Raw genomic sequence first — 25,005 nt, 5'->3', positions numbered from 1 at the left:
TAGAACTCTTTGGCCATAATGACCATCGTTATGTTTGGAGGAAAAAGGGAGGCTTGCAAGCCGAAGAACACCATCCCAACCGTGAAGCACAGGGGTGGCAGCATCATGTTGTGGGGGTGCTTTGCTACAGGAGGGAATGGTGCACTTCACAAAATAGATGGCATCATGGGGCAGGAAAATTATGTGGATATATTGAAGCAACATCTCAAGACATCAGTCAGGAAGTTAAAGCTTGGTCGGAAATGGGTCTTCCAAATGGACAATGACACCAAGCATACTTCCAAAGTTGTGGCAAAATGGCTTAAGGACAACAAAGTCAAGGTATTGGAGTGGCCATCACAAAGTCCTGAACTCAATCCCATAGAACATTTGTGGGCAGAACTGAAAAAGTGTGTGAGCAAGGAGGCCTACAAACGTGACTCCGTTACACCAGCTCTGTCAGGAGGAATGGGCCAAAATTCACCCAACTTATTGTGGGAAGCTTGTGGAAGGCTACCTGAAATGTTTGACCCAAGTTAAACAATTTAAAGGCAATGCTACCAAATACTAATTGAGCGTATGTAAACTTCTGACCCACTGGGAATGTGATGAAAGAAATAAAAGCTGAAATCATTCTCTCTACTATTATTCTGACATATCACATTCTTAAAATAAAGTTGTGATCTTAACTGACCTAAGAAAGCGAATTTTTACTAGGATTAAATGTCAGGAATTGTGAAAAACTAAGTTTAAATGTATTTGGCTAAGGTGTATGTAAACTTCCGACTTCAACTGTACATATTACCTCAACTACCTCGTACCCCTGCACATTGACTCGGTACTGGTACTCCTTGTATTCAGTCTCATTATTGCTATTTTATCTTGTTACTATTTCCTTTAAAAAAACTTTCTTACTTTTTAAAGAAAGGGCTCGTAAGTAAGGATTTCACAGTAAAGTCTACACCTGTTGTATTCGGCACATGTGACAAATACAATGTTATTTGATTCCGTAGCAAATAAATAGGAGCTTGACAAACCTGGCGATGGTTAGTCATTACCAGCCAGGGACATACATGTATTTTCTGTATTAGGTGGTGCAACAGAGTTTCACTTTCAATCTTGGCACAAGAGAAGCTAAAATTCCTATATTCTTTGAAAAACATGGACTGACACCATCATTGCATTAATGCTGGGTAATACATTCCGCAGTTAAACTTGTTCATTATTTAATCCATCATTTTTACCCGATATGTGTTTAACAAAAGTTAAACATTGCCATTTTGCTACTATTTCTGTTAAGTCTACACATACAATTTGATGCATACCTTGGATATATCACACTTATGCACCACACAGAATGCATTGCAACTGCCTGTGCAAAGCAATGCTGCAAGGCAAACACAGTGTTCTCTCATCTAACCTACTGCAAGTGGTACTGATGCACAAAGTCTGGAACCAACAGGACCCTGAACAGCTTCTACCCCAATACCATAAGACTGCTAAATAGTAACCAAATAACTACCCAGGCTATCTGCATTGACCCCCTTTGAGAGACTGCATTTGATTCATCACATATGCTGCTGCTATTGTTTATTCTATTTTTCTAGTCACTTTATCCCAGCTATAAGCACATATCTATCTCAATTACCTCGTGCCCCTGCACATCGACTCGGTACTGGTACCCCATGTATATAGACAAGTTATCATTACTCATTGTTTATGTATTCCTCCTGTTATTATTTCTGTTTTTCTCTACATTGTTAGGAAGGGAGCGTAAGTAAGCATTTCACTGTTAGTCTACAGCTGTTGTTTGCCAAGCATGTGACAAATAACGTTTGATTTGAATGTAGCCTTACTTCTGGTGTGCCAAGTCGCAAGAACACTGTCGGTGTGATCGAGGCGTTAGGTGCTGTGCTACTTCAAAGGTGTGTGAACAGCCGGATTCTTATTTGCTACTACTTCCGCCAAACATGCTAAACCAATCAGGTTAGGTTACATAGGTTTTGGTGCGCTATGTCCCGCCCTCACCTTTGCCAAGCGGCCAATAGGCCAACTCTCCTGGGAGTTTGACTGAAAGTAAGCGGCTGAATCTTACACAGGTAACTCAGGAAAATAGCGAGACAGAAAAAAAAATAATTCTGGGTTTATGGAGTTCGCGTGAAAGAAAACAGGGATTTTTTTCTCCAATTTTCTTTACCAGTTAAACCAGTATCTCTGGATAGAACACGCTCAAGTACTTGATCAGGTAGAGTCTTTGGTCGAAATCTCTTTCGTGTCCTCTTGAAAATAATCTTTCCCCCTATTCGTTTACTTGACTTCAATTGCATTTCCAGACCTTTTGTTTGTTTCTCTTATCACTGGAAAAAGGTGGACCCTCGTGTTATTTTTATTTCATCTTTGCTTTTAATTGTAGTTTTTACCCTTGTGGTCCCTGATGGCTTCGCACAGTGATACTCTGGTGGTGTTCTTTGGGGCAACAGCTGGTGCAAATGGGGGTAAACTGGGTTCGGATGAGAGGGAAATAATTCTCTTGGTGTGGCAAATTGTGGATCTACATAAGAAAAAGGTACGGACTTTCTCACCCGTTGTAAAGGTTTCTTCTGGACTTTTTAGTGTTTTTGTGTCTAAGTAGTGGATTCATGTTTTAATTTGACAGCTGACATATTAATCAACAAAGGTACGCGTTCTGGAATTATTTGTGGGTCACAGTTTTAAAAGAAAAGTGCGCATGGGCCTCAACTAATCCAACCGATATGCTCATGGGTGTGTAGTCTAGACCTGTCAGATTTAACTTCAGTGAAATGCTTTAAATACAGGATGAAAGAAAGCATACCTTTAGTTATGTCAACGCCTTGACATTGGCAACTGTGCGTTGACAATTAACTGCTTTGTTTGACAATTAACTGCTTGTTTGATGGTTTGAGTTCATAAAATTGGCCTGTCATGTTTAGTGCTGACTTGGGAAATTAGTTGCGTTTTCACCAAGCTGTACTCTGCAGTTTATAACTAGGATGGGTGGCACATGCCGTGGTGAAACACCGATTCCGTTCACAGGTTGGGAAACTTCAGAGACGTCTTGTGAAGCCCGACTCTTTGGAGTTGACAGACCAGAGTAAAGAGGAGACTGGGCTGTCTGTGGACGAACTCTACAAGGCTGAACCTCTGGACAAAGTTCTGCAACAGGTGAGACTGATTAGGCTACTGGTGAAGATTCCTGGTCCGGCCCTAAAACATTTTAGGACTCAAATCTGGAGTCTTTTCCTTTGCTTTCCTGCATTCTCAGACTTAAATATTTTAAAACTGACTCCAAAGAGAAGCTTAAGATGCTGAACAAAGCATTTAACCTCTATGATAATGGCTTAACTTTAACTGGCAAAAACATCCATGCATGATAAGACTGACAGCATTCAAATGGTCTTTGTCGCCATCCACCTGGAGGGACATAACAGGACATAACAAGCTTGATGATGAAGCTTTAGGTAAATGTCAAGGTGTGTCGATTTTTCTCAACAAATAGAACCCCCTGAAAGGTATCTGACTTTTATAAATTCGTCCACTTGGTTTGGCTGCTGTTAGGCCTATTAAACTCTTTGACAGGCAGTGAGTAGTTGCATCCAAAATGTACCCTATTCCCTATAGTGCACTACTTTTGACCAGAGCCCTATGAGAATAGGGTGCCATTTGGGACCGGCTCAGTGTAGTTGCTGGTTTGAGTAGGCTTGCTTGGCTAAGCAGCGACTGCCGTGGGGTTGAGGGAGGGACGGGGAGGCAAGCAGGTCTAGTCTTGTCCCAGACTGATGCAAGCTGCTGACATCTGGAAGACTGAATGTTTAGCTGGGAATGCAAAGAAATACCCGTCCTGGGTAGAGAGGACAGACAGAGAGAGAGAAGTGGGGGAGTGACAGAGACCCCTGGCCATAGCCCAGCACCTGTTTTCTCAGGCCAGGTAGTTGTGCGATAAGGCAGTCTGTTCATGATGATCAGGATGTAAAAGTGTTTTCAGGTTCCACCTCCCCTGACAAAAGAAGGGCTTATGTTGCCAAACGTGTTTCTCAACTGCTCTGTCTGCCTGCAGTGTTGAGTATTTGTATGCACTCTGTAGGTAGGTAGTTACACCAAATCCCATCCCCGCCCCCAGCAGTATTTCAATAATTGAAAATCCCATATTACCAGGCTCTACGTGTGATTTAGGCTTATGATTAGAGACGCTGTCTGACTCAGTGCTGTGGTCCTCTCCCATGCAACAAGCAGCTTTGTTGAAGTGACCAGTCCTTCCTCAACAACAACGTTTTGCAATAAGGCCCCTGAGGTTGACAGTGCTCTTGCTGTTGTGACACAATATAGATTTAGAGTAGATCCGTACCACAGGATGCTCTCTCACTGCTGATTTCTGATTGCTGAAGTCATCTGTAGTTTGTTTCTATACCAGCAAGCCGTCCCAATTAATTTGTTTTGTGAGTCTGCGGACCCTTTAAAGATTAACTAGAACAATCCATTTTTTACTGGCTTACCTCTGTCTGCTAGGTCACTTTCTCTTGCCATTGGTCAGGTTTAGTTTATTTATTTGTCTCTATTGATTTAAGCCAGGCAGTCAGTGGAGGAATGGAGATAAAGCTACATTCAGCTAATGTGAGTCATAGGAGAGACTGCCTTTGGGGTTGTAGGAATAGCTAACTAACCTAGCAGAGACCATATCTCAGTGGACCTGTCAATGTCATAAGGCCAGAGTAGCCAAGCCAAGGACGCAGATTTGTTTTCTTTGGTGAAAGATTTATTCAGTCTGAGAAAAATGGCGATAGAGATTAGAACTGGGCTGTACCCTTTCCATGGGGGGGGGGGGGGGGGTAGGTAGAGAGACTTACTGTTCCTTGTGTGCTTGTAGCCTGCCTTCCATTCAACATATCAACAAGTTTCTTTCCCTAAGATTGAGTTTATAAAAATAAAAAGTCAGAATCCTGTTGTAGTTTCTCTAACTGTTCTCAGATCAATGGGTTTGTCTGGAAGACATTTGGAGTTTGGACTCATTGAACCCCAGTCAGTCTTAGGCCCTCGCTTATTAGGGCCAGTATTGAGTGTGAAGAGCCTCAGATCAGTGCAGTGATAGTACACAGGCTCTGACTTGCTCTGTGCCAGGGACCCCGGAGCAAAGCGTGTTCAGCTCTCTGTGCTGCTAAGTCTCTCTCATAGGTGGGGCAGCGTCACCCTGTTCCAGGTTGTGAAGGCACTGGGGCAGGTGCACAGCAGAAGCGGATAATGAAAGATAAAGTGCCAGCAGCAATAAAACACTCCCTCGGTCTTCTCCCTTCCCGCTCTCCAACATCATTGTACCTTGTAGAGAACAAGCCAGAGGATCCTGTACAGAGCCAGGAATGTCAACATCTAATCTCCACAGTCCAGTCATAAAATGACTAAAGTTTGGGACAGTGGTGTGACTGTAACAGGCCTAGCCATGAGTACTGCCTGGTACTCTCTACTCCCTTATCGTGAGCCTCATCACCACCCCTGCTCTACTCCTCTCCATGGGTCCAGCCTCAACACCATGCAAACACACCAGCTATAGCTTATACCACAGAGCAAACACAGATGGGGCCAGGTTTAAGGGTAAACTCCTACCTCATACTCACACATGGCACAGTGCAGCAGAGAACCACCCACCCTCCCAATGGGGAAAATGAAACCAATGGTAATCAATGAATGGTTTGGCTGGCCAGGTCAGGTATATTACAGTGACCATCTATGCACGTTCTCATTTGTTGCATGTTGACATTTCCTATTCTGGCAGCCTTGCTGATAGTGTTGGCATATTTATCAATACCTGTTTCCTTTGTTAGGCCTGTCCTTTGGACATGTTTGCTCTAATAGTATGCTGGTTTGGCAGAGAGGATAGAGTAAAGGGTGTGTTGCTTAGTTCCTTGAAACCATTTGTTTCTATTCCTAATCCTGCTGGTTGTGCAAGGTGAGGCTGCATAGATGTGAAAACAGCCGTGAGCTAACAAACACCACACCTCACCCACCATGCATTAGTCTGAACACAACTACCTTCACATCCTGGTCTGTTCCTGCTTGTACATGTGTGTGGAGAGGGTTCTTGGTAACTAAACAAATGTGATAGATATTTGCATGTCAGTGTCTGAGGTGACAGAAGAATGTTTCATATCTGATAGCTTCTGAGAATGATGCTCTACCCACCGAAACAGAGGAATAATTTTGAATTCCACAGCGCCACAACCTGTTTGGTCTGTTTTGTTCCTCTCTGTCACATACTCAACTGTGTCAGTTGAGACTTTCCTTGACTAATATTTGTCCTATTATCTATGGGGCTACTTAAATGAATGAAATTACTATAAATACCATAGATGTTACCAGATACATTACAGTATCTGTTGATACTATGACATACACTTAAATGACTATAAATACCATAATGTTACCAGATACATCTGTTGATACTATGACATACACTGTGTATCATCTGTCATGGCTCCCAGATGATGACTCTTGACCTCTGGATCCTTGGCAGCCAGTCTTTTCAGAGAAAGCCTGTCAGTAGTCTTAGGGGCCTATCTGACTGGCCCACCTCAGCCAATGAGCTTCATGTGTGTATCAGTCCTTCCCTAACCCAGATGTTATCACACTATGGGGAAATGTAGCGTACCAGGCCCTGAAGTGGCATGGGATCCCACAGCTCCACGTGGCAAGACAGACCTGTCCAACAATAACCCAGCATCCTGGTCACCACAAGGACTCAAACATCTCATCCCTTTTAGGGTGTGATAGGTTCAGGATAGCTGTAGACAATAGATGCAATGAAGGGTTCAACAAAACTCTCTTTTGAAGTCTCAATACAATGAATATGATCATGGTATGTAGGTCTAGTGTTGTTTTGTCCCGTGTGATGGTGTTTGTGGGTAACAGCAAGTGTGTTGAAATAAGAGCCCGTCATTAACATAATTATTTCCCTCAAGTTGAACTCCCAAGTGGCGCAGTGGTCTAAGTCACTCCATCTCAGTGCAAGAGGTGTCACTACAGTCCCTGGTTCAAATCCAGGCTGTATCACATTCGGCCATGATTGGCAGTCCCATAGGGCGGCGCATAATTGGCCCAGCGTCGTCCGGGTTTGGCCGGGATAGGCCGCCATTGTAAAAAAATAATTTGTTCTTAACTGACTTGCCTAGTTAAATAAATCTCCTCGTGTAGATTAGTGAGAGCCAGGCGGGGGGTTATGTTTAGTAGGGCGAAGACATTTTGAAACTGGGAGGTACTGCTTGAACTTGGCCAATAGGGACACAGATTTAAGCTTTCCATTGCAAATCATTTTCCTACAGTGTGCCCTACTGAACAGCACCCATGGCTCCTCTCTCAGGCAGTTGAGTCGCCAGCTGTTGAGAGGTCATGTATATATCTCCTGGCTCTCTGTGTGAAGAATGCTCTAACACGCACCAGCAGCAACACACACTCTTACTGTCTGGAGGCTGGATGTCGTATGTGGCCATGTGAAATTAGCTTCACTGACTGACAATTAGTCACTAACGACCATTAGATCTTCTGGACAGATAACATGATAAGTAGTAGCTAAACAAACCACGAATTGGTGAATAGTTTATTTGAAATGGAAAGAGTATTCGAGAGAGGTGTTGCCTATTTGATGTGGGTTAAATTGAGCCATTTCTTACTTTCACTATCAGTCCATCAAGGGAAATCTAGTTTTCTTTCTAACAAAGATATCTACATATATTTCAGGATGTTGTGTATCAGAATTCATAAAAACATTAGTTTTGAGAACACAACTTGTCCAAAAAGTGGTTTCTTGGCACAACTTAAATTGAGCCACAGAACAGGGTATGTTAAGCCACCTACACATTTTTGTACTGAATGAATTATTACCGCTACCTTTTAAAAACCATGCCCATCTTTATTTCCAAAATACAATTCAACACAATCAAAATAGCTTTTTTGTCTTTTAACACAGGCTTAGCACCTAACAAACACTTGAGCTCATAGACTGGAGCTCTCTGTTAAGGGTGTCAGTTATTTATTTTACTGTCGCAGCCGACATATATATATACTGTTGCGTCGTCAGTGTACATAGACACACATGCTTTATTAAAGGTCACTGGAATATCATTAGTGGAAACAATAATGGCCTAAGCCAGCTGCCTTGTGGTACACCACACTCAACCAAATGTGTTAGAGGCTTCCATGCCAGGTTTAGGAGCTCATATTGAAGCTTATAGAGACCCCAACTGATGTATAGAACAATCTTAAAATGACCTACTGTGGTTTAGACACATGCATAATGAAACCTCTTAACACAATACATTAATTTGACTTGGTGAAAATATATATTTTTTGGACATAACTTGCTTATCACTTTTTCCATGTGGTTTCTTCCTTCAGACTCCATAAAATGATGACCTCTTCCTCAATATTTGGTCAGATGATACTTTTTGTATATGGTTTCCTAGAAACAAGGGTGGCTCAACTTACCCCACTCTCCCCTAATAGACAGGATACCAAAACTATATCCTCAAAGAAGGAAGCCAGCCTAGCTAGAAATACAATTGGCAGCACTAACTGGCAAATTGGAGAGGTCAATTTGTTGGTTGAGGTGATGGTGAGATGTTATGTCTGACTGTTAAAAGACACCAGTAAAGTTTACACAACACTGGTAATGGGCCACATTAAATGTGATGATTATTACTAAACACAGACCTATTTGGGAGTCCCTGCTGTGGGGCTTGGTAAGTGTTTATAGGGGCTAGTGATTGGCGAACATTGTTTTATAGGAAGCGAAGCAGCGGCTGGTTTCTCTGGCTGGGGTTGGTTGTTTTCACCTTTCCTGTCTGGTTGTGACTGTTGGTCTAACTGCTAAGTGAAATCCTCCTTGTTCCCGGTGCTGATTAGCACCACAATCCCTCTTGTCTGCTTCCTTGCTATGCAAACACCTGAAAAAACCTATTTACATCTTTCAATCTCAGGACGCCTCCCTACCTGTTCTTCCCCCAGAAAACACAAACCTACCTGTTCAGGGAACTTGTTCGTACCAGTATGCTTAAAGACTGGCCTACTTAAAGTGTTAACGGTTAGAAACACTGCTAATTCTTATGGGAGAGAACTCCCTGAGCACAATTTTTATTTGAAAACAAACCAAGCATAAAAACCTTTGTAGTTAGCAGTTTGCTGCAGCAGAGCATAATTAATCAGTACTGTGTTACTCTGTGGTTTTTCAGAGGTGACATTGGCACTCCCATGTTTGTCTGCTGGGCACAAGTGGTTTACACTGAATCTTTAAAAGACCATTGGGAGCTACTTGGCTGATAACCAACAAAGTAAAGTCATACTTTAGTTTTGTTGTGTGTGTGACTCATTGTATGTTCTCACAATAACTCTCCTCTTGTATCTTTCTTCATTCTCTCCCTACAGTTCCAGCAGTCCGTCTCAGCGGAGTTGAAGGCTCTGGGCAGAAGCTCCTACACACTGTGTGTCGACGGGCCCCTCATCATACGACAGGCCCTTCACCCTGAGGCCTCCAAGAAGGTATTGAGTGGCCCTTGATTTTCTAACCTACCATTTAGGGGAAATGTTGCCTTTTTGATAGAAAATATAATTGCCCTTATTTACTTACCTAGTTAGGGGAATTTCCACTAATAAAACATAAAAAAATATATGTATGCACACTACTGTTCGAAAGTTTGGGGTCACTTAAATTTCATTGTTTTTAAATGAAAAGCACCTTTTTTTGTCTAATTAAAATAACATCAAATTGATCAGAAATACAGTGTAGACATTTTATGTTGTAAATGATTTGTAGCTGGAAACGACTGATTTAAAAATAATAAAATGGAATATCTTCTTAGGCGTATAGAGGCCCATTATCAGCAACCATCACTCCTGTGTTCCAATGGCACTTTGTGTTAGCTAATCCAAGTTTATAATTTGAAAAGGCTAATTCGATCATTAGAAAACCTTTTTGCAATTATGTTAGCACAGCTGAAAACTGTTCTGATTTAAAGAAGCAATAAAACTGGCCTTCTTTAGACTAGTGGAGTATCTGGCGCATCAGCATTTGTGGGTTCGATGACAGGCTCAAATGGCCAGAAACAAAGAACTTTCTTCTGAAACTCATCAGTTTCTTAGCAATTTCTCGCATGGAATAGCCTTCCTTTCTCAGAACAAGAATATACTGAAGATCTCTTACAACGCTGTGTACTACTCCCTTCACAGAATAGCACAAACTGGCTCTAACCAGAATAGAAAGAGTGGGAGGCCCCGGCGCACAACTGAGCAAGAGGACAAGTACGTTAGTGTCTAGTTTGAGAACCAGCCATTTCCAGCTACAATAGTCATTTACAACAATGTCTACACTGTATTTCTGATCAATTTGTTATTTTAATGGACTAAAAATGTGCTTTCAAAAACAAGGACATTTCTAAGTGACCCCAAACTTTTGAACGTGTGTGTGTGTGTGTGTGTGTATACATACATACACATGGAAAATGTATTATGTTTATCAGTCTCTTGGACTTTGTTCAGGTGAAGTAGGCACAATGCTATAATTCAGTCCAGATAATGAGTCTTTGGTATTTGTTTGTATATGTTCTTTACATTTGACCTTTTAGCTACGTGTGTAAGTTGTAATTCCTGGGTCACAGTTAGCAGTATTTCTCCTGTGCTTGTGTTGAGCATTAACGTCGTAATCTGCACAGGAATGCTAGCTATCCACACAATCATCCCGCTTTCTCATCCCCTCTTTGTTCACCTCTTTATGCCACCTATTCCTGGCTCCCTCCTTCATTGCATCACTCCTATTATCCCTTCTTTTCATGAGGTCTGTCTACAGAGTACGCTACTATTCAGTGAATGTTGAATGGACTAATGACTGACCTACCTGTTGTGTGTCTGTGTTTCAGAACCTGGTCCTGCCAGAGTGTTTCTACTCCTTTGTGGATGTAAGGAAAGAGTTTCACAAATGTTGTCCCAATGCTGGACAGGTCCAGGACCTAACACTGCCCTATATCCTAGAATGTAAGTCTGAGTCAGATCAAATTGTAATTTCAGTCAACACTTTTGATGTTCCTAGTACTTATATAAATGACTGATAAAACATCCTTACATGTGTGTAGATGTGTGCATCCCAGAACTTCCCCTGTCAGAGCAGGTGATGGGGCTGAAGGAGGTGAGGTGTATGGTCCAGCTCTGCCTGCACATCCTGGCTGAGCCATACAGTAAGTCTATACATCTCTCTCCTCTTTTGCTGTCGCATTTCCCCCCGCTCTCTGTCTGTGCCAGTCCCACCTGGCCACCCCACAGCCCTGTCAATCTCTCTACGCTAGGTGGAATGCTGCTGAAGTTGCAGGCTGGCAGGCCAGACCTGTTGAGCATGAAACAACCTGGCAGCGTGGAGCAACACTTAAAAACATTTGTTGTATTGTTCAGTCTGAATATAAGTGAAGTTGATTGGCTTCTGTTGGCGGGTCCAATGTCAAGCCTAATATGAAGTTATTTTTTATCAGTATGGTCCTTTTGAATGTAAATGTGGAGAGAAGTTTGATCCATATTGTAAATTAGTGTTTGAATCTCTTGCAGACCACAAATTCTCATGCTTTGAAGCTGTGAAGTACAAGCTTGAATCGGGAGCATGGTATGTATATTCTCAGTGCATCGACTCCATGTTACCTCACTCAACCATGAGGTTGTGTGGCCACGTCTCTATACTAAACCTGTTGTTTAGTGTTTTACTGTAGTTGAAGCCTAACCAACCGTCCCTCCCATGTTCAGAGCCAGGCTCGCAGCATTGATTACAGCAACAAGGGAAACCACAAGCGTGTCATTAAACCACTCCAACTTTGCCATTAAGTACTTAACTGGCTATCCAATAGCACCACACAAATCCCGCTACGGTGTCCAATACCCATTGCCCTGACAACCCCTAGCATGTGTGTTTCCGTGTTAGAGTAGTGTGAAGTAGACGGTTAAACTGCATAAGTCCCAGTTTTTACCATGTCTCTCTCTGACGAAGACAACTTACTGAAACACTTTGGTTTTGAACAATATAGAAGTACTATTCATGTCCATTTACATTGTCTTCAAGAGTTTCTGAACACTACTTTCTCTCTGTCTCATGCAGCATTGAGTTTAGTGTGTAGCTGTTAAACACCATTCCCCATGTTGACTGTGCCCCCTTGGTTTGTCCCCTGCAGCAGTAAGACCGAACCAGTGGACAGTGAGACAGTGATCAGAGCCAGGGGGTTGCCATGGCAATCCTCTGACCAGGACATCGCCCGCTTCTTCAAGGGCCTCAACATCGCCAAGTATGTTACCAAAACATGACTGTGTGTGCGTCATGTGATTTAAGCCATGGTTCCACTGAGAATTGGCGACTAATACCCACAGGAAGTTGTACCTACAGCTTCGTCTCCATAGAGGGTCCAATTGTTCTGACCTTTCCTCCAACCTCTCCCTGTGTATTTCTAGGGGTGGTGTGGCCCTCTGTCTGAACGCCCAGGGCAGGAGGAATGGTGAAGCCCTGGTTCGGTTCATCAACCAGGAGCACAGAGACCTGGCCCTGGAGAGACACAAACACCACATGGGTAGCAGATACATTGAGGTCAGCATCCGTATAACACAGCAGCCCCTACATCTAACACAGCCATACTAATGCTGTTGCATCACTTATGGATCCAATACCGTTACAGCATCAGCTATGCAGCCAATACTGTTTAAGAGGAAAAAACAGTCATGTTTTCCAACTGTAGCACAATGCATGTTGCGTTGGTCAGATGAAAGGTTGTTTAGAGTTCTCACTTATAGTTAACTCTGTTGCTAAAAGTCTCTCATCCTCACAGGTATACAAAGCCACAGGAGAGGAATTCCTCAAGATCGCTGGAGGTCAGATTTCAGACTTTTTTTTTTTTTTCTCTTCCCTTGACTAGAGGGACTCTCCCTGTTCCTCTGCCCTGTACTGCTCCGGTTCTCTGGCTTATCCTGGGGGAATGAAAGGTGCTTTGTGAGCCTCACCCCTCAGAGGCTAGTTGGAGGAAGGTAACTTTACCCCTGGCCGACAGTGTCTCACCTCATCCTCCCGGAGGCCAGTGAAAGGCCCAGCTCAGCGCCATACAAAGGGGGGTGTGAAGAGACAAAGAGCAGAGCTGATACAGGAGAGCGTGCAGGGGGGAGACTAGTGTGTCTGTCTGGACTCTAGCCAGACGATTGGAGATCAATAATATCTGTCAAGACATTGGACTTTCAGCAGATACTGTGTGCCCTAGACTCTGACTCACTGCTCTTGTTTTAATGTCTACTCTTGTATTTTAAAGTGATGTAATGTGTTTTATCATTTTATTTATTAGTGACAATAAGCAACAATCATTTGCATATTAAAGGGACCAAGTAATTAGCTAAAGGTCTTACTTCTCACTTATAGTTAACTCTGTTTCCTCTCCCTCTGTGTGACTGTAGGCACGTCCAACGAAGTGGCCCAGTTCCTGTCCAAGGAGAACCAGGTGATCATCAGGATGAGGGGTCTTCCCTTCACCGCCTCTCCCCAGGACGTGTTGACCTTCCTGGGGGCCGACAGCCCCGCGACGGACGCCAGCGACGGCCTACTCTTCGTAAAGTACCCTGACGGGCGGCCCACAGGCGACGCCTTCGTCCTGTTCTCCTGTGAGGAGTACGCTCTGAACGCCCTGAAGAAACACAAGCAGATCCTGGGCAAGAGATACATTGAGCTGTTCAGAAGCACTGCAGCGGAGGTCCAACAGGTAAAACACAGCACAGTCACTGTTTATAGGTGTAGTAGACAGTCACTGAGGTAGAGCTGTTCAGAAGCACTGCTGAGGTCCAACAGGTAAAGCACAGCACAGTCACTGTTTATAGGTGTAGTAGACAGTCACTGAGGTAGAGCTGTTCAGATGCACTGCTGAGGTCCAACAGGTAAAACACAGCACAGTCACTGTTTATAGGTGTAGTAGACAGTCACTGAGGTAGAGCTGTTCAGACACACTGCTGAGGTCCAACAGGTACAGTGTAGTAGAATGTAGAGCTGTTCAGACGCACTGCTGAGGTCCAACAGGTACAGTGTAGTAGAATGTAGAGCTGTTCAGACGCACTGCTGAGGTCCAACAGGTACAGTGTAGTAGAATGTAGAGCTGTTCAGACGCACTGCTGAGGTCCAACAGGTACAGTGTAGTAGAATGTAGAGCCGTTCAGACGCACTGCTGAGGTCCAACAGGTACAGTGTAGTAGAATGTAGAGCCGTTCAGACGCACTGCTGAGGTCCAACAGGTACAGTGTAGTAGAATGTAGAGCTCTTCAGAAGCACTGCTGAGGTCCAACAGGTACAGTGTAGTAGAATGTAGAGCTGTTCAGAAGTACTGCAGGTGAGGTGCAACAGGAATGGCATCTAGGAACTCAATGGGGTTTCTTTACTACTTAACCTACTATCAGATGCATCAAGCTATTCCCTTGTACTGCAGCCAAGGTGCAACAGTTACATTATAGTAGACAGTCACTGTGAGGTAGAGATGCATAGAGTGTTTTAAAGTACAGGTCCAACAGGTACAGTGTTCTAGGCACTGCCTGTCACTTGATATCATTTCTTTAGAAAGGAGGACTACTGGAGATGAACCTCTTTCTCCATATTTAACCAGTTCTCTTAATTTAATTTGTTGTGCAATGGCTATTGTCTTTACAGTGTAAGACATGACTAAAGTTGAAGGGCTATACGTGACCCAGCATAGAATGTGGTCCCCATGAGTCAGTTGGCTGGAGGATGGTGCTCATGTCGTGACACCAGAGTTGTTTGTTTGACTATTAGATCAAAGCCTCTTGTAAATGACCGTCAACATGACTCAACAACACAGCAATATAATGAAGTCAGTGCCGACTTTGTCGTCTGACCTTTTGACCTCTGCCCTCTGTTAGGTCCTGAACCGTTACATGTCCACCCCTCTGATCTCCACGCTGCCCTCCTCTTCCATGGTCCCCATGCCAGTCTTGGCCACGCCCCCCTACCTGGCGACTGGCAGCACGCGGGACTGTGTCCGTCTGCGAGGTCTACCCTACACCGCTGCTATAGAGGATATACTGGAGTTCATGGGAGAACACACTATTGATATTAAACCACATGGAGTTCATATGGTGCTCAACCAACAGGTACTGGTACACACACGTGCCATGGTACTTTCAGCCGTCTTATATTAAATACTTAGTGTAGATGAAGTGATGGGTACAAGCCGAGGATTCGGAAGCAGCTCTACACTATTGAGATGCGACCAAAGTTCCCACCCTAACCCTTCCATCAGAGCATCATTCTGATCTCTAACCTCCCTCTCCTCTCCAGGGTCGTCCCTCAGGTGACGCCTTCATTCAGATGAGGTCAGCTGACAGGGCGTTCATGGTGGCCCAGAAGTGCCACAAGAAGATGATGAAGGACCGCTATGTGGAGGTGTTCCAGTGTTCTACTGAGGAGATGAGCTTCGTCCTGATGGGAGGAACACTCAACCGCAGCGGCCTGTCCCCTCCACCCTGCAAACTACCCTGTAAGTCCATAATAGACCTAGCTGAATCACTGCGTGTCCCATTGATGTTTCAGAACATATCACATAAACAGGAGAATATGTAGTAAGGACAACAGGACAGTGGAAGTAGCTTTCAGAAATGCTTGTTTATTATTAAAACGGACATGTTTCAGTCAGGGTTATGCATTTTTTAATGGTTTGTTCAGGGAACATATTACACAGGCAGGGTTAGCTGTAGTAATAATGCCCTCCATATTAGTTGTATAATGTAGGGGGATGTAACACACCCATTAACTCTGAAGGGTTTGTTTGCATACACATGGTTAAAGTGGGTGTGTCTATCTATCCCAGTGTACTTTGTTCTATTAGTGCCCTGTTGCTATAGAGATTAGATTCCTGCTTATCATATCACTAGAAGGCAGTGCACACTCTTGGTGTGGCTATTGGCTGTTGTGAATTCTGATGGCCACACTTTGAGAGCAGTTGCTCAAACGGCTGTTTCTGTTTGCTTTTTACTTTTTTTCCCCCATTTATTCACCCACATGTTTGACAACTGTAATCTCACTGGTTTGACCTGGAGTTATGGCAGCCACTCACTTGGGTTGCCAGGTTGGTAGCAGAGTGTATCTGGGAACGGTCATCCCCACAAGGTGACTCGGCGCCTTCAGCCCAACAAGGTCACTTGAGTTGCCAGATTGGTTTGGGGAGTGTACCTGCAAACCCACCCTCAGCCCACAAGGTCATCTGACTGTGTTTTGTGTCAATGTGGCAACAGACCCATACAGCCTGTGTGTAAATACACTCCGTCCCTCCGTCCCTCACTGTGTTTATGTTGTAGGGTAACACCAAGGACAGACTGGAGCAACTTTCTGAGTAGAATACTACATTGAGGCTTTTATGTGACTAACATATACAGTCGTATCAATCATATGAAAAACTAGAGTATTTCCTAGCTACCATGCTTCTGCATAGCTTGCTGTTTGGGGTTTTAGGCTGGGTTTCTGTATAAGCACTTAGTGACAGCTACTTATGTAAAAAGGCCTTTATACCTACGTTTGATGTTGTATGCTGCTGGGAGCTGTGTGATGGTTCAGCGTGATGTTTGATGTGTAGGCTTAGGCATGATGGTGTAATAATATTGAGGTTATGATAAGGATCCAATGTTCCTGTGTAGTTGTATCTGAGATTCTGAACTTCGCTCTCTGTCCTCTCCCAAGGTCTGGCTCCTCCAGCATATGCTGCGTTCCCTTCTCCTGCCATGCTCTCTGAGGCTGCTCTGTACCAGCCCCCCCTACTGGCCACCCCCAGAACACCCCAGCCCCCACTCAGCCCCCACCCCACCCTGGCCTACTACCCCCCACAGCACCACCCTGCACAGCTCTACATGAACATGAACATGAACTACACTGCATACTACCCCAGGTTGGTGTAAACTACACTGCATACTACCCCGGGTTGGTGTAAACTACACTGCATACTACCCCGGGTTAGTGTAAACTACACTGCATACTACCCCGGGTTAGTGTAAACTACACTGCATACTACCCCGGGTTAGTGTAAACTACACTGCATACTACCCCGGGTTAGTGTAAACTACACTGCATACTACCCCGGTTAGTACCTACCGTGTAAACTACACTGCATACTACCCCGGGTTAGTGTAAACTACACTGCATACTACCCCGGGTTAGTGTAAACTACACTGCATACTACCCCGGGTTAGTGTAAACTACACTGCATACTACCCCGGGTTAGTGTAAACTACACTGCATACTACCCCGGGTTAGTGTAAACTACACTGCATACTACCCCGGGTTAGTGTAAACTACACTGCATACTACCCCGGGTTAGTGTAAACTGCACTGCATACTACCCCGGGTTAGTGTACGAACTACACTGCATACTACCCCGGGTTAGTGTACGAACTACACTGCATACTACCCCGGGTTAGTGTACGAACTACACTGCATACTACCCCGGGTTAGTGTACAAACCACACTGCATCCTACCCCGGGTTAGTGTACAAACCACACTGCATCCTACCCCGGGTTAGTGTACAAACCACACTGCATCCTACCCCGGGTTAGTGTGAACTACACTGCATACTACCCCGGGTTAGTGTGAACTACACTGCATACTACCCCGGGTTAGTGTACAAACCACACTGCATACTACCCCGGGTTAGTGTACAAACTACACTGCATACTACCCCGGGTTAGTGTACAAACCACACTGCATACTACCCCGGGTTAGTGTACAAACCACACAACCATCTCCCTCTAGGCTTTTGTCAATATGAACTGTACATCCTCTTTTATCATGTGTGTTTCATGTATGAATGCAGTTCAAAGTGCCATGTTGGGTATTGATTTTAACACTGGAACATCTTCCAAAGAAAGAAAAATGAATGTGTTTCTCTCTCGCTCTAGCCCCCCAGTCTCTCCCTCCACGATGAGCTACTTTGCGTCTCCTCCAGGGTCAGTAGCGTTAGCAGCCCAGCAGCCCCATGCCCAAGGCCACGTTGCCTCTCCCATGATGCCCCAGCACGGCGCTCTAGTTAGGATGCAGGGTCTGCCCTACAACGCTGGGGTCAAAGACATCCTCAGCTTCTTCCAGGGATACCAGGTCAGAACCTCCAATATGACCCCCACTACTAACCTCTCCTTTTCCCTCCATAGTCCCCTAAAACAGTCCCTCCCTCCCTCTACCCCAGTCTCCTTAGTTCCAGTCTCCCCAGTCCCGCTCCTCAAACTCCATTGCAGTTTAATGTGTCTTGGTTGATTTCTTTGCCACTCTTTTTTTTGTGTATTGTCCCTTTCATATACAAAGATCCCACAATTTTACCATGCCAGCTTTTTTATAGGGGGTAAAACATGGCAAATTAAAAGCCACCTAAGACCCAGTCATGATTCCTGCATGTTCAGACGCTGTAACCAAAATACAGGTTTTGGGTCTCTGATTGGTTCACTGCTTTTTTTCAGGTAAATTCATGAACACTTCCATTGTTTTAACACCTCCCTAATTTGAAATGCAAACAGCCCCCATGGTTTAACAACATCCCTCTCAATTTGCCAGTTACCCACTGACATGTATAAAAGGAGAATACCTGCAAATGAGTTGGAAATAAGGGGCTCATATAAACATTGCCTTGTATTTTTACATGTAACATACCACATCTTCTGTCTGATGTGGGTATATGTTTGTGCCTGTATGACCGACGGTAGCAAAGCAGGATGTTCTGCTGTTTTTACAGGGTTTAGAAGCTGTCGGTTAGAGTCCTGCATCTGGTCAGCTCCCAGCGGTTGACCTGCAAAATAAATCAGCTAGCGGGTGCAATGAAAAAGTTATTTCAACCCACGAGTCGGCTCGCGGTTCAGAACAATTATATTGCGGGTCGGAAGCATTTTAAATCAAGATAATATATTTTTTTACAAACCCTGGAGCTTATTGTGTTGTGAATTCCATTCTGTGAGCGGTGAGGCAGACATGTAGGCTACCAGCCATGCACGCAGTGGATCAGGGAACTGTCCATTGTGTGGTGCTGAAACATATGTTTTATCCCCCCACGTGAATACGTTGCCAAGTGTACTTTCCCTGGCCAGCCTAGCTCACGGGAAAATGGCTAACGTAGGCCTAACCGGAGAAATAAAAAGAACGGTTATGAAATACACCATAGTGGAAACAGGTGCTGCACGAGTCATTGTTGACAAGGATAACAACCCGGTAGATGGAGTGACTACACAGCCAGCAAAACTTGCAAGCAGGTATTTGTTTAAGGTGGGCCAATTCAGTTAATTATAACGTTAATTCAGGCTTTTGTTAAGTTGGACCATACGCAGGCCATATCAAGTTTTAAACCGGTGCGCTGGTTAAAGTTTGAGTAGGCTATAGCCTATAAATGTATTATTGCAGCCTATATTTGATTCTTGGAATTGTTTCAGTTTAACTATTTGATTATCTAAACAATATTGAATGTAAAGGTTTTCTCAGCTATAGGCAATTCTATGCAGGTGGATCAGGTTGAGGAGAAAAATCTATGTCAGATGGGCCTCTGAATTGGTTTGGGGCGGGTGTGGCTCCAGAACTGACCCGTGTAGGACTCTCCTGTCTGTACAGTGTATGACTTGTGTTACATAACATTTTATTGGTCGCGTACACAATTTGCAGATGTTATGACGGGTGCAGTGAAATGCTTATGTTTCTAGCTCCAACAGTGCAGTAATACAAAACAATACACACAAATTAAGAAATACCTGGACAAACTGTCCAAATCCTTCTTATTCAATAATAGCATATTTGTATAATTCCCCCACCTCATGACAAAACCAGCTTTATGTTTAACTACAAGCCTGTAGGCAAACCCATCATTCAGAATTGAACAGTCAGTGTGCTCATATATTAGGTACCAGAATGCTTTACTGCAACACAAACCATGGTTCAGCACTGCAGCATATTCAATAAGGGACTTGTGCTCTCCCCTTCTCTTGCTTCTCCCTCATTGGCTGAGTAGGTGGAGTGAGTCTACAGAGGAGGTATGAACTCTCACAGTACTGTGACTGACTGGGCTGGTTGGGCAGGTGTATTAGGTGTTCTAGCCTGAGGATACAGGGATGGGACTGAGGTGTTTTGGTTAAAGGTTTGTGCTCTTGAAGGTTTGTTTAGAAAAGTTTCTGCTGGTTTTTAATGTCATGTGTGTTTTCCTCGGGGGTAACTCTACGCTCCCAGCATGTGAGAACACCTGACCAGTTACTGTAGGGCGTTACAGTCCTACACACCGTGTGTGTGTATATGCTAAAGAGTGTTGCTGAGTTCAGTCCTGACTCTTGGCTAAACCACTGTAATCTCATCCTGACTGGTTATCCCCTGGTTTCTGGATCACTTAGAAACGTGTTGTGCTGTCTCTGACTGAGCACTCAGTTTGGGTGAGAAACTGTTCCGAGTGGTGGATTGGTGTCTTACATTACACTTGTAGTGTATGCATGTACAGTTGAAGTCGCAAGTTTACATACACTTAGGTTGGAGTCATTAAAACTTGTTTTTCAACCACTCCACAAATGTCTTGTTAACAAACTATAGTTTTGGCAAGACGGTTAGGACATCTGCTTTGTGCATTACACAAGTAATTTTTCCAACAATTGTTTACAGATTATTTCACTTATAATTCACTGTATCACAATTCCTGTGGGTCAGAAGTTTACATACACTAAGTTGACTGTTACTTTAAACAGCTTGTAAAATTCCAGAAAATGATGTCATGGATTTAGAAGCTTCTGATAGGCTAATTGACATCATTTGAGTCAATTGGAGGTGTACCTGTGGATGTATTTCAAGGTACCTTCAAACTCAATGCCTCTTTGCTTGACATCATGGGAAACTCAAAAGAAATCAGCCAAGACCTCAGGGGAAAAAAATTGTCGACTTCCACAAGTCTAGTTCATCCTTGGGAGCAATTTCCCAACACCTGGAACGTACCACGTTCATCTATACAAACAGTAGTACGCAAGTATAAACACCATGGGACCACGCAGCCGTCATACCGCTCAGGAAGGAGACGCGTTCTGTCTCCTAGAGATGAACATACTTTGGTGTGAAAAGTGCAAATCAATCCTAGAACAACAGCAAAGGACCTTGTCAAGATGCTGGAGGAAACGGGTACATAAGTATATATATCCACAGTAAAACGAGTCCTATATCGACAGCCTGAATGGCCGCTCAGCAAGGAAGAAGCCACTGCTCCAAAACCGCCATTAAAAAAAGCCAGACTACGGTTTGCAACTGCACATGGGGACAAAGATCGTACTTTTTGGAGAAATGTCTTCTGGTCTGATGAAACAAAAATAGAACTGTTTGGCCATAATGACCATCATTATGTTTGGAGGAAAAAGGGGGAGGCTTGCAAGCCGAAGAACACCATCCCAACCGTGAAGCACAGGGGTGGCAGCATCATGTTGTGGGGGTGCTTTGCTGCAGGAGGGACTGGTGCACTTCACAAAATAGATGGCATCATGAGGGAGGAGAATTATGTGGATATATTGAAGCAACATCACAAGACATCAGTCAGGAAGTTGAAGCTTGGTCGCAAATGGGTCTTCTAAATGGACAATGACCCCAAGCATACTTCCAAAGTTGTGGCAAAATGGCTTAAGGACAACAAAGTCAAGGTATTGGAGTGGCCATCACAAAGCCCTGACCTTAAGAACATTTGTGGGCAGAACTGAAAAAGTGTGTGTGTGTGAGAAAGGAGGCCTACAAACCTGACTCAGTTACACCAGCCATGTCAGGAGGAATGGGCCAAAATTCACCCAACTTATTGTGGGAAGCTTGTGGAAGGCTACTCAAAACGTTTGACCCAAGTTAAACAATTTTAAAAGCAATGCTACCAAATAATAATTATGTAAACTTCTGACCCATTTGGAATGTGATGAAAGAAATAAAAGCTGAAATAAATCATTCTCTCTACTATTATTCTGACATTTCACATTCTTAAAATAAGGTGGTGATCCTAACTGACCTAAAACAGGGATTTTTTACTAGGATTAAATGTCAGGAATTGTGAAACTGAGTTTAAATGTATTTGGCTAAGGTGTATGTAAACTTCCGACTTCAACTGCATGTATGTTCCAATGATAGTTTTTAGGTGGGTTGTTGGGGACTTGTGTGTGGTGTGTATTAATTTTAAGTGTGATTGTATTTGTGTGTGTGTGCGTATATAATGCTCTACTGAGTACCCCTGTCTGACTGTGAACCTCATTACACTGTAGTACTCTCCTGAAGACTACAGCAGCATGGTTCAGATGAGTCAGGGACAGACCAGGAGTCTGATCCAGCCCAAAGAGTGGCTCTGTCTGTAGGGAGACTAAGGTAAGTTACCACCCTCAACCAGCCTACCCTGTACCTCACATGGCTCCCGTCTGCCTGCCTGTCTGCCTGCCTGCCAGTCCACCTGCCTAATGTCAAATCAACAGTGTGCTCCAGAGTGACTCTGTTTCTCTTCTTCTCCTCGACTCTCTCCCTTCCTTCTCCTCCTCGCTCTCTCCCTTCCTCTCCTCGTCCATCTAGCCCTTAACCTGAGTGTGTTAACCTAGTGGTGTTCTTTCTGAGTTGATTAACACATTGCTAACCTGCTCCCAAAGACTGATCAGAGGATTGCTTTTGGACTGTAGCTCTTCTAAAGGCAAGCATGCAGTACAAGGAATTGCATTGACCTGTGGTTTCTCGTGTGACTCATCCAACTCTACTGGGTTGATCAGTTCAGGATCTCCTCTCTCCTTTGCCAGATTGTGGCCCCCTGGTGTTGGGATGGTGCTAATGACTGAGCGGTGTGGCTTCTATCCCCTCTGTCTCTCTCTCTCTCTCTCCACAACTCTTCATCTCTCCTCCATCTCCTGTGGTTTGTTGCCTCCAGCTCCAGCCGGACGCCGTCCTCCTGTTGTACAACTTCAGCGGCCAGCGTAGCGGCGAGGCCCTGATCACCTTCCCCAGCGAGGAGTCAGCCAGGCGGGCCGTGGCCGAGCGCGCCAACCACCCCCTGTCTGGTCTCCCCGTCCGTCTGCTGGTGTGCTGCGACTGACCTCGACCAGCTGACAGCGACCATGGAGGGAGGAGTCGAGGACCGCAACTGCTGATTCCTTTTCTCCCTCGTCACTTCCTCTCCCTCCACTACTGATACACACACCTCCCCACAAACACACCTCCCCACAATCTGCCGACTCTCCTCCCTCGTCACTTCCTCTCCCTCCACTACTGATACACACACCTCCCCACAAACAATTTGCCGACTCTCCTCCCTCTTAGCCTCTTTCTCAAGCTCCCTCTCAACATTCATACACAGACCGACAGACACCTCTCCCCACAGCACTAGGTTGTACACATATTTTATATATGATGCACATCCTCCTTCCTGTGTCTGGTACGAAGTGCCTTGTGTGAATACTTCCATAACATCCACCGACGATGCCAATGAAATGTACCACTCACCTAAAGCATGAAACCACTTCTCCCCTTGTTTTAGCTAAATGACAACTACAGCCCCACTATATAAGATGTTCATACCTTCAAACAAAATCCCTATGCCCCTGTGTCTGGTTTGTCAGTCTGAAAACACTACTGTATGTAGCCTACCGTGTGCATGTCTGCAAAAACGATGTATGTACTGTATGCATGTTAGTTGTAAATGATGTGCCTTCCAATGCTGGGCTGTACAGTGTAATAATAGATAAGAGCCATATAGACTGACTGTAACTGAAACTACTACTGTACTGGATAGAAGGGAAATCAGACGCTCGTTCCACTACTCCCTTTTCTAAAACTAGAAAAGACAAGGCCACTATGTACAGTAGTGAGAGCCAGTAACATGCTGGATGCTGAGCTTAATGACAGCTACTTGTGTAACAGTGTTTGTTTCTGCTGTGAAAGCATTTGTATGGCATGCCTTTCTATTTAGAATAATATGTCCAAGCACTCTTTGTCTTTGTTACAATCAGAGTAGGCTAAGGCTCAAGTACCTGAAGTGTCATTTAGTTCTCTAGTATACTAGCATGACAAATATTGATTCTTTGTTTAATCCAAAAAACTCTTCCTAAAATGTAGATTTATTTAAATGTGAAAAGAGTTGGCTGTTGGTCGGCATGATCTTTAACAATATCCTTTATCCTTTAAAGAGAGTAGTTCTCTGTGCCATCTGTTTTCTTCGACTATATTTTATAGAAAACCGCGGTCTTCTGTAGCATGCTTTCCATTCTCCCTTGTTTTTGGACCGACAAACTGTGTAAAAAATATATATATATATACATAAATAAAAAAACGCAGAATGAGTTGTTCCTGTGACTGGGCTGCTGAGAACTCTAGTGTCTGGTTTCTCATCTTCGCTGTGCCTATATTACCCAGAGTGCAATAGCAGCCCCCTCTGTGGCTTGGCTGACCTCTGGTGGCAGATGGAAAACATTTTTTGTTTCTTTTAAGCAAGTTTGAGACTTGACTTGTATGAATTTAACTACTGTATGTGTGTATAACTGTTTGAATAAATACATGAAACTTTATTGCCCCAGTGTTTAAATTGCCTTAATTTGTTCTGAACTGTATCAATTAAATTCTATTGAAGTCAGACATTTTAGATGAGGCCAATATACAGTAAGTAGTCTGACATGGTGGATGGTGTGCTTACAAATCAAATCAAATGTATTTATATAGCCCTTCGTATATCAGCTGAAATCTCAAAGTGCTGTACAGAAACCCAGCCTAAAACCCCAAACAGCAAGCAATGCATGTGAAAGAAGCACGGTGGCTAGGAAAAACTCCCTAGAAGGGCCAAAAACCTAGGAAGAAACCTAGAGAGGAACCAGGCTATGAGGGGTGGCCAGTCCTCTTCTGGCTGTGCCGGGTGGATATTATAACAGAACATGGTCAAGATGTTCTGTTAAAATGTTCATAAATGACCAGCATGGTCAAATAATAATAATCATTGTAGTTGTCGAGGGTGCAACAAGCACGTCCGGTGAACAGGTCAGGG

The 25,005-nt window shown here is 44.0% G+C and overlaps 1 protein-coding gene across 4 annotated transcripts; it reads left to right on the top strand.

The window, feature by feature from the left end:
* Window positions 1-1,976: 1,976 nt before the first annotated feature.
* Window positions 1,977-24,535, top strand: LOC115167007 (epithelial splicing regulatory protein 2-like). 4 transcript variants are annotated; one of them, XR_003870423.1, is made up of 18 exons: window positions 1,977-2,224; window positions 2,393-2,545; window positions 3,034-3,162; window positions 9,403-9,516; window positions 10,890-11,004; window positions 11,103-11,204; window positions 11,566-11,620; window positions 12,180-12,290; window positions 12,454-12,586; window positions 12,825-12,867; window positions 13,438-13,739; window positions 14,902-15,132; window positions 15,320-15,518; window positions 16,715-16,919; window positions 17,927-18,122; window positions 20,008-20,029; window positions 22,259-22,358; window positions 22,903-24,535. XR_003870423.1 is itself a non-coding variant. In XM_029721011.1 (17 exons), exons 2-16 carry the CDS (start codon window positions 2,414-2,416, stop codon window positions 22,346-22,348), a joined length of 2,157 nt encoding a protein of 718 aa, XP_029576871.1. In that variant the 5' UTR covers window positions 1,980-2,224; window positions 2,393-2,413; the 3' UTR covers window positions 22,349-22,358; window positions 22,903-24,535. The 4 variants fall into 4 exon arrangements, 3 of the variants coding, with proteins under 3 accessions (XP_029576872.1, XP_029576871.1, XP_029576873.1); XM_029721011.1 differs by lacking the exon at window positions 20,008-20,029 and having other exon boundaries at window positions 1,980-2,224; XM_029721012.1 differs by lacking the exons at window positions 22,259-22,358; window positions 22,903-24,535 and having other exon boundaries at window positions 20,008-20,163.
* The last annotated feature ends 470 nt before the right edge of the window (window positions 24,536-25,005 follow it).

This window comes from Salmo trutta, chromosome 29 (assembly GCF_901001165.1).
Source record: "Salmo trutta chromosome 29, fSalTru1.1, whole genome shotgun sequence".
In the NCBI taxonomy this organism is placed as follows: domain Eukaryota; kingdom Metazoa; phylum Chordata; class Actinopteri; order Salmoniformes; family Salmonidae; genus Salmo; species Salmo trutta.
This window is presented reverse-complemented; position numbering and strand designations above follow the sequence as displayed.

Bases quoted from the DNA above. Each gene is read 5' to 3' on its own strand.
- LOC115167007 (XM_029721013.1), top strand. From the start codon at position 2,414: ATGGCTTCGCACAGTGATACTCTGGTGGTGTTCTTTGGGGCAACAGCT. The intron at 9,517-10,889 runs GTATTGAGTGGC...TCTGTGTTTCAG, and splicing joins ACCCTGAGGCCTCCAAGAAG to AACCTGGTCCTGCCAGAGTG. The intron at 15,133-15,319 runs GTACTGGTACAC...TCTCCTCTCCAG, and splicing joins ATATGGTGCTCAACCAACAG to GGTCGTCCCTCAGGTGACGC.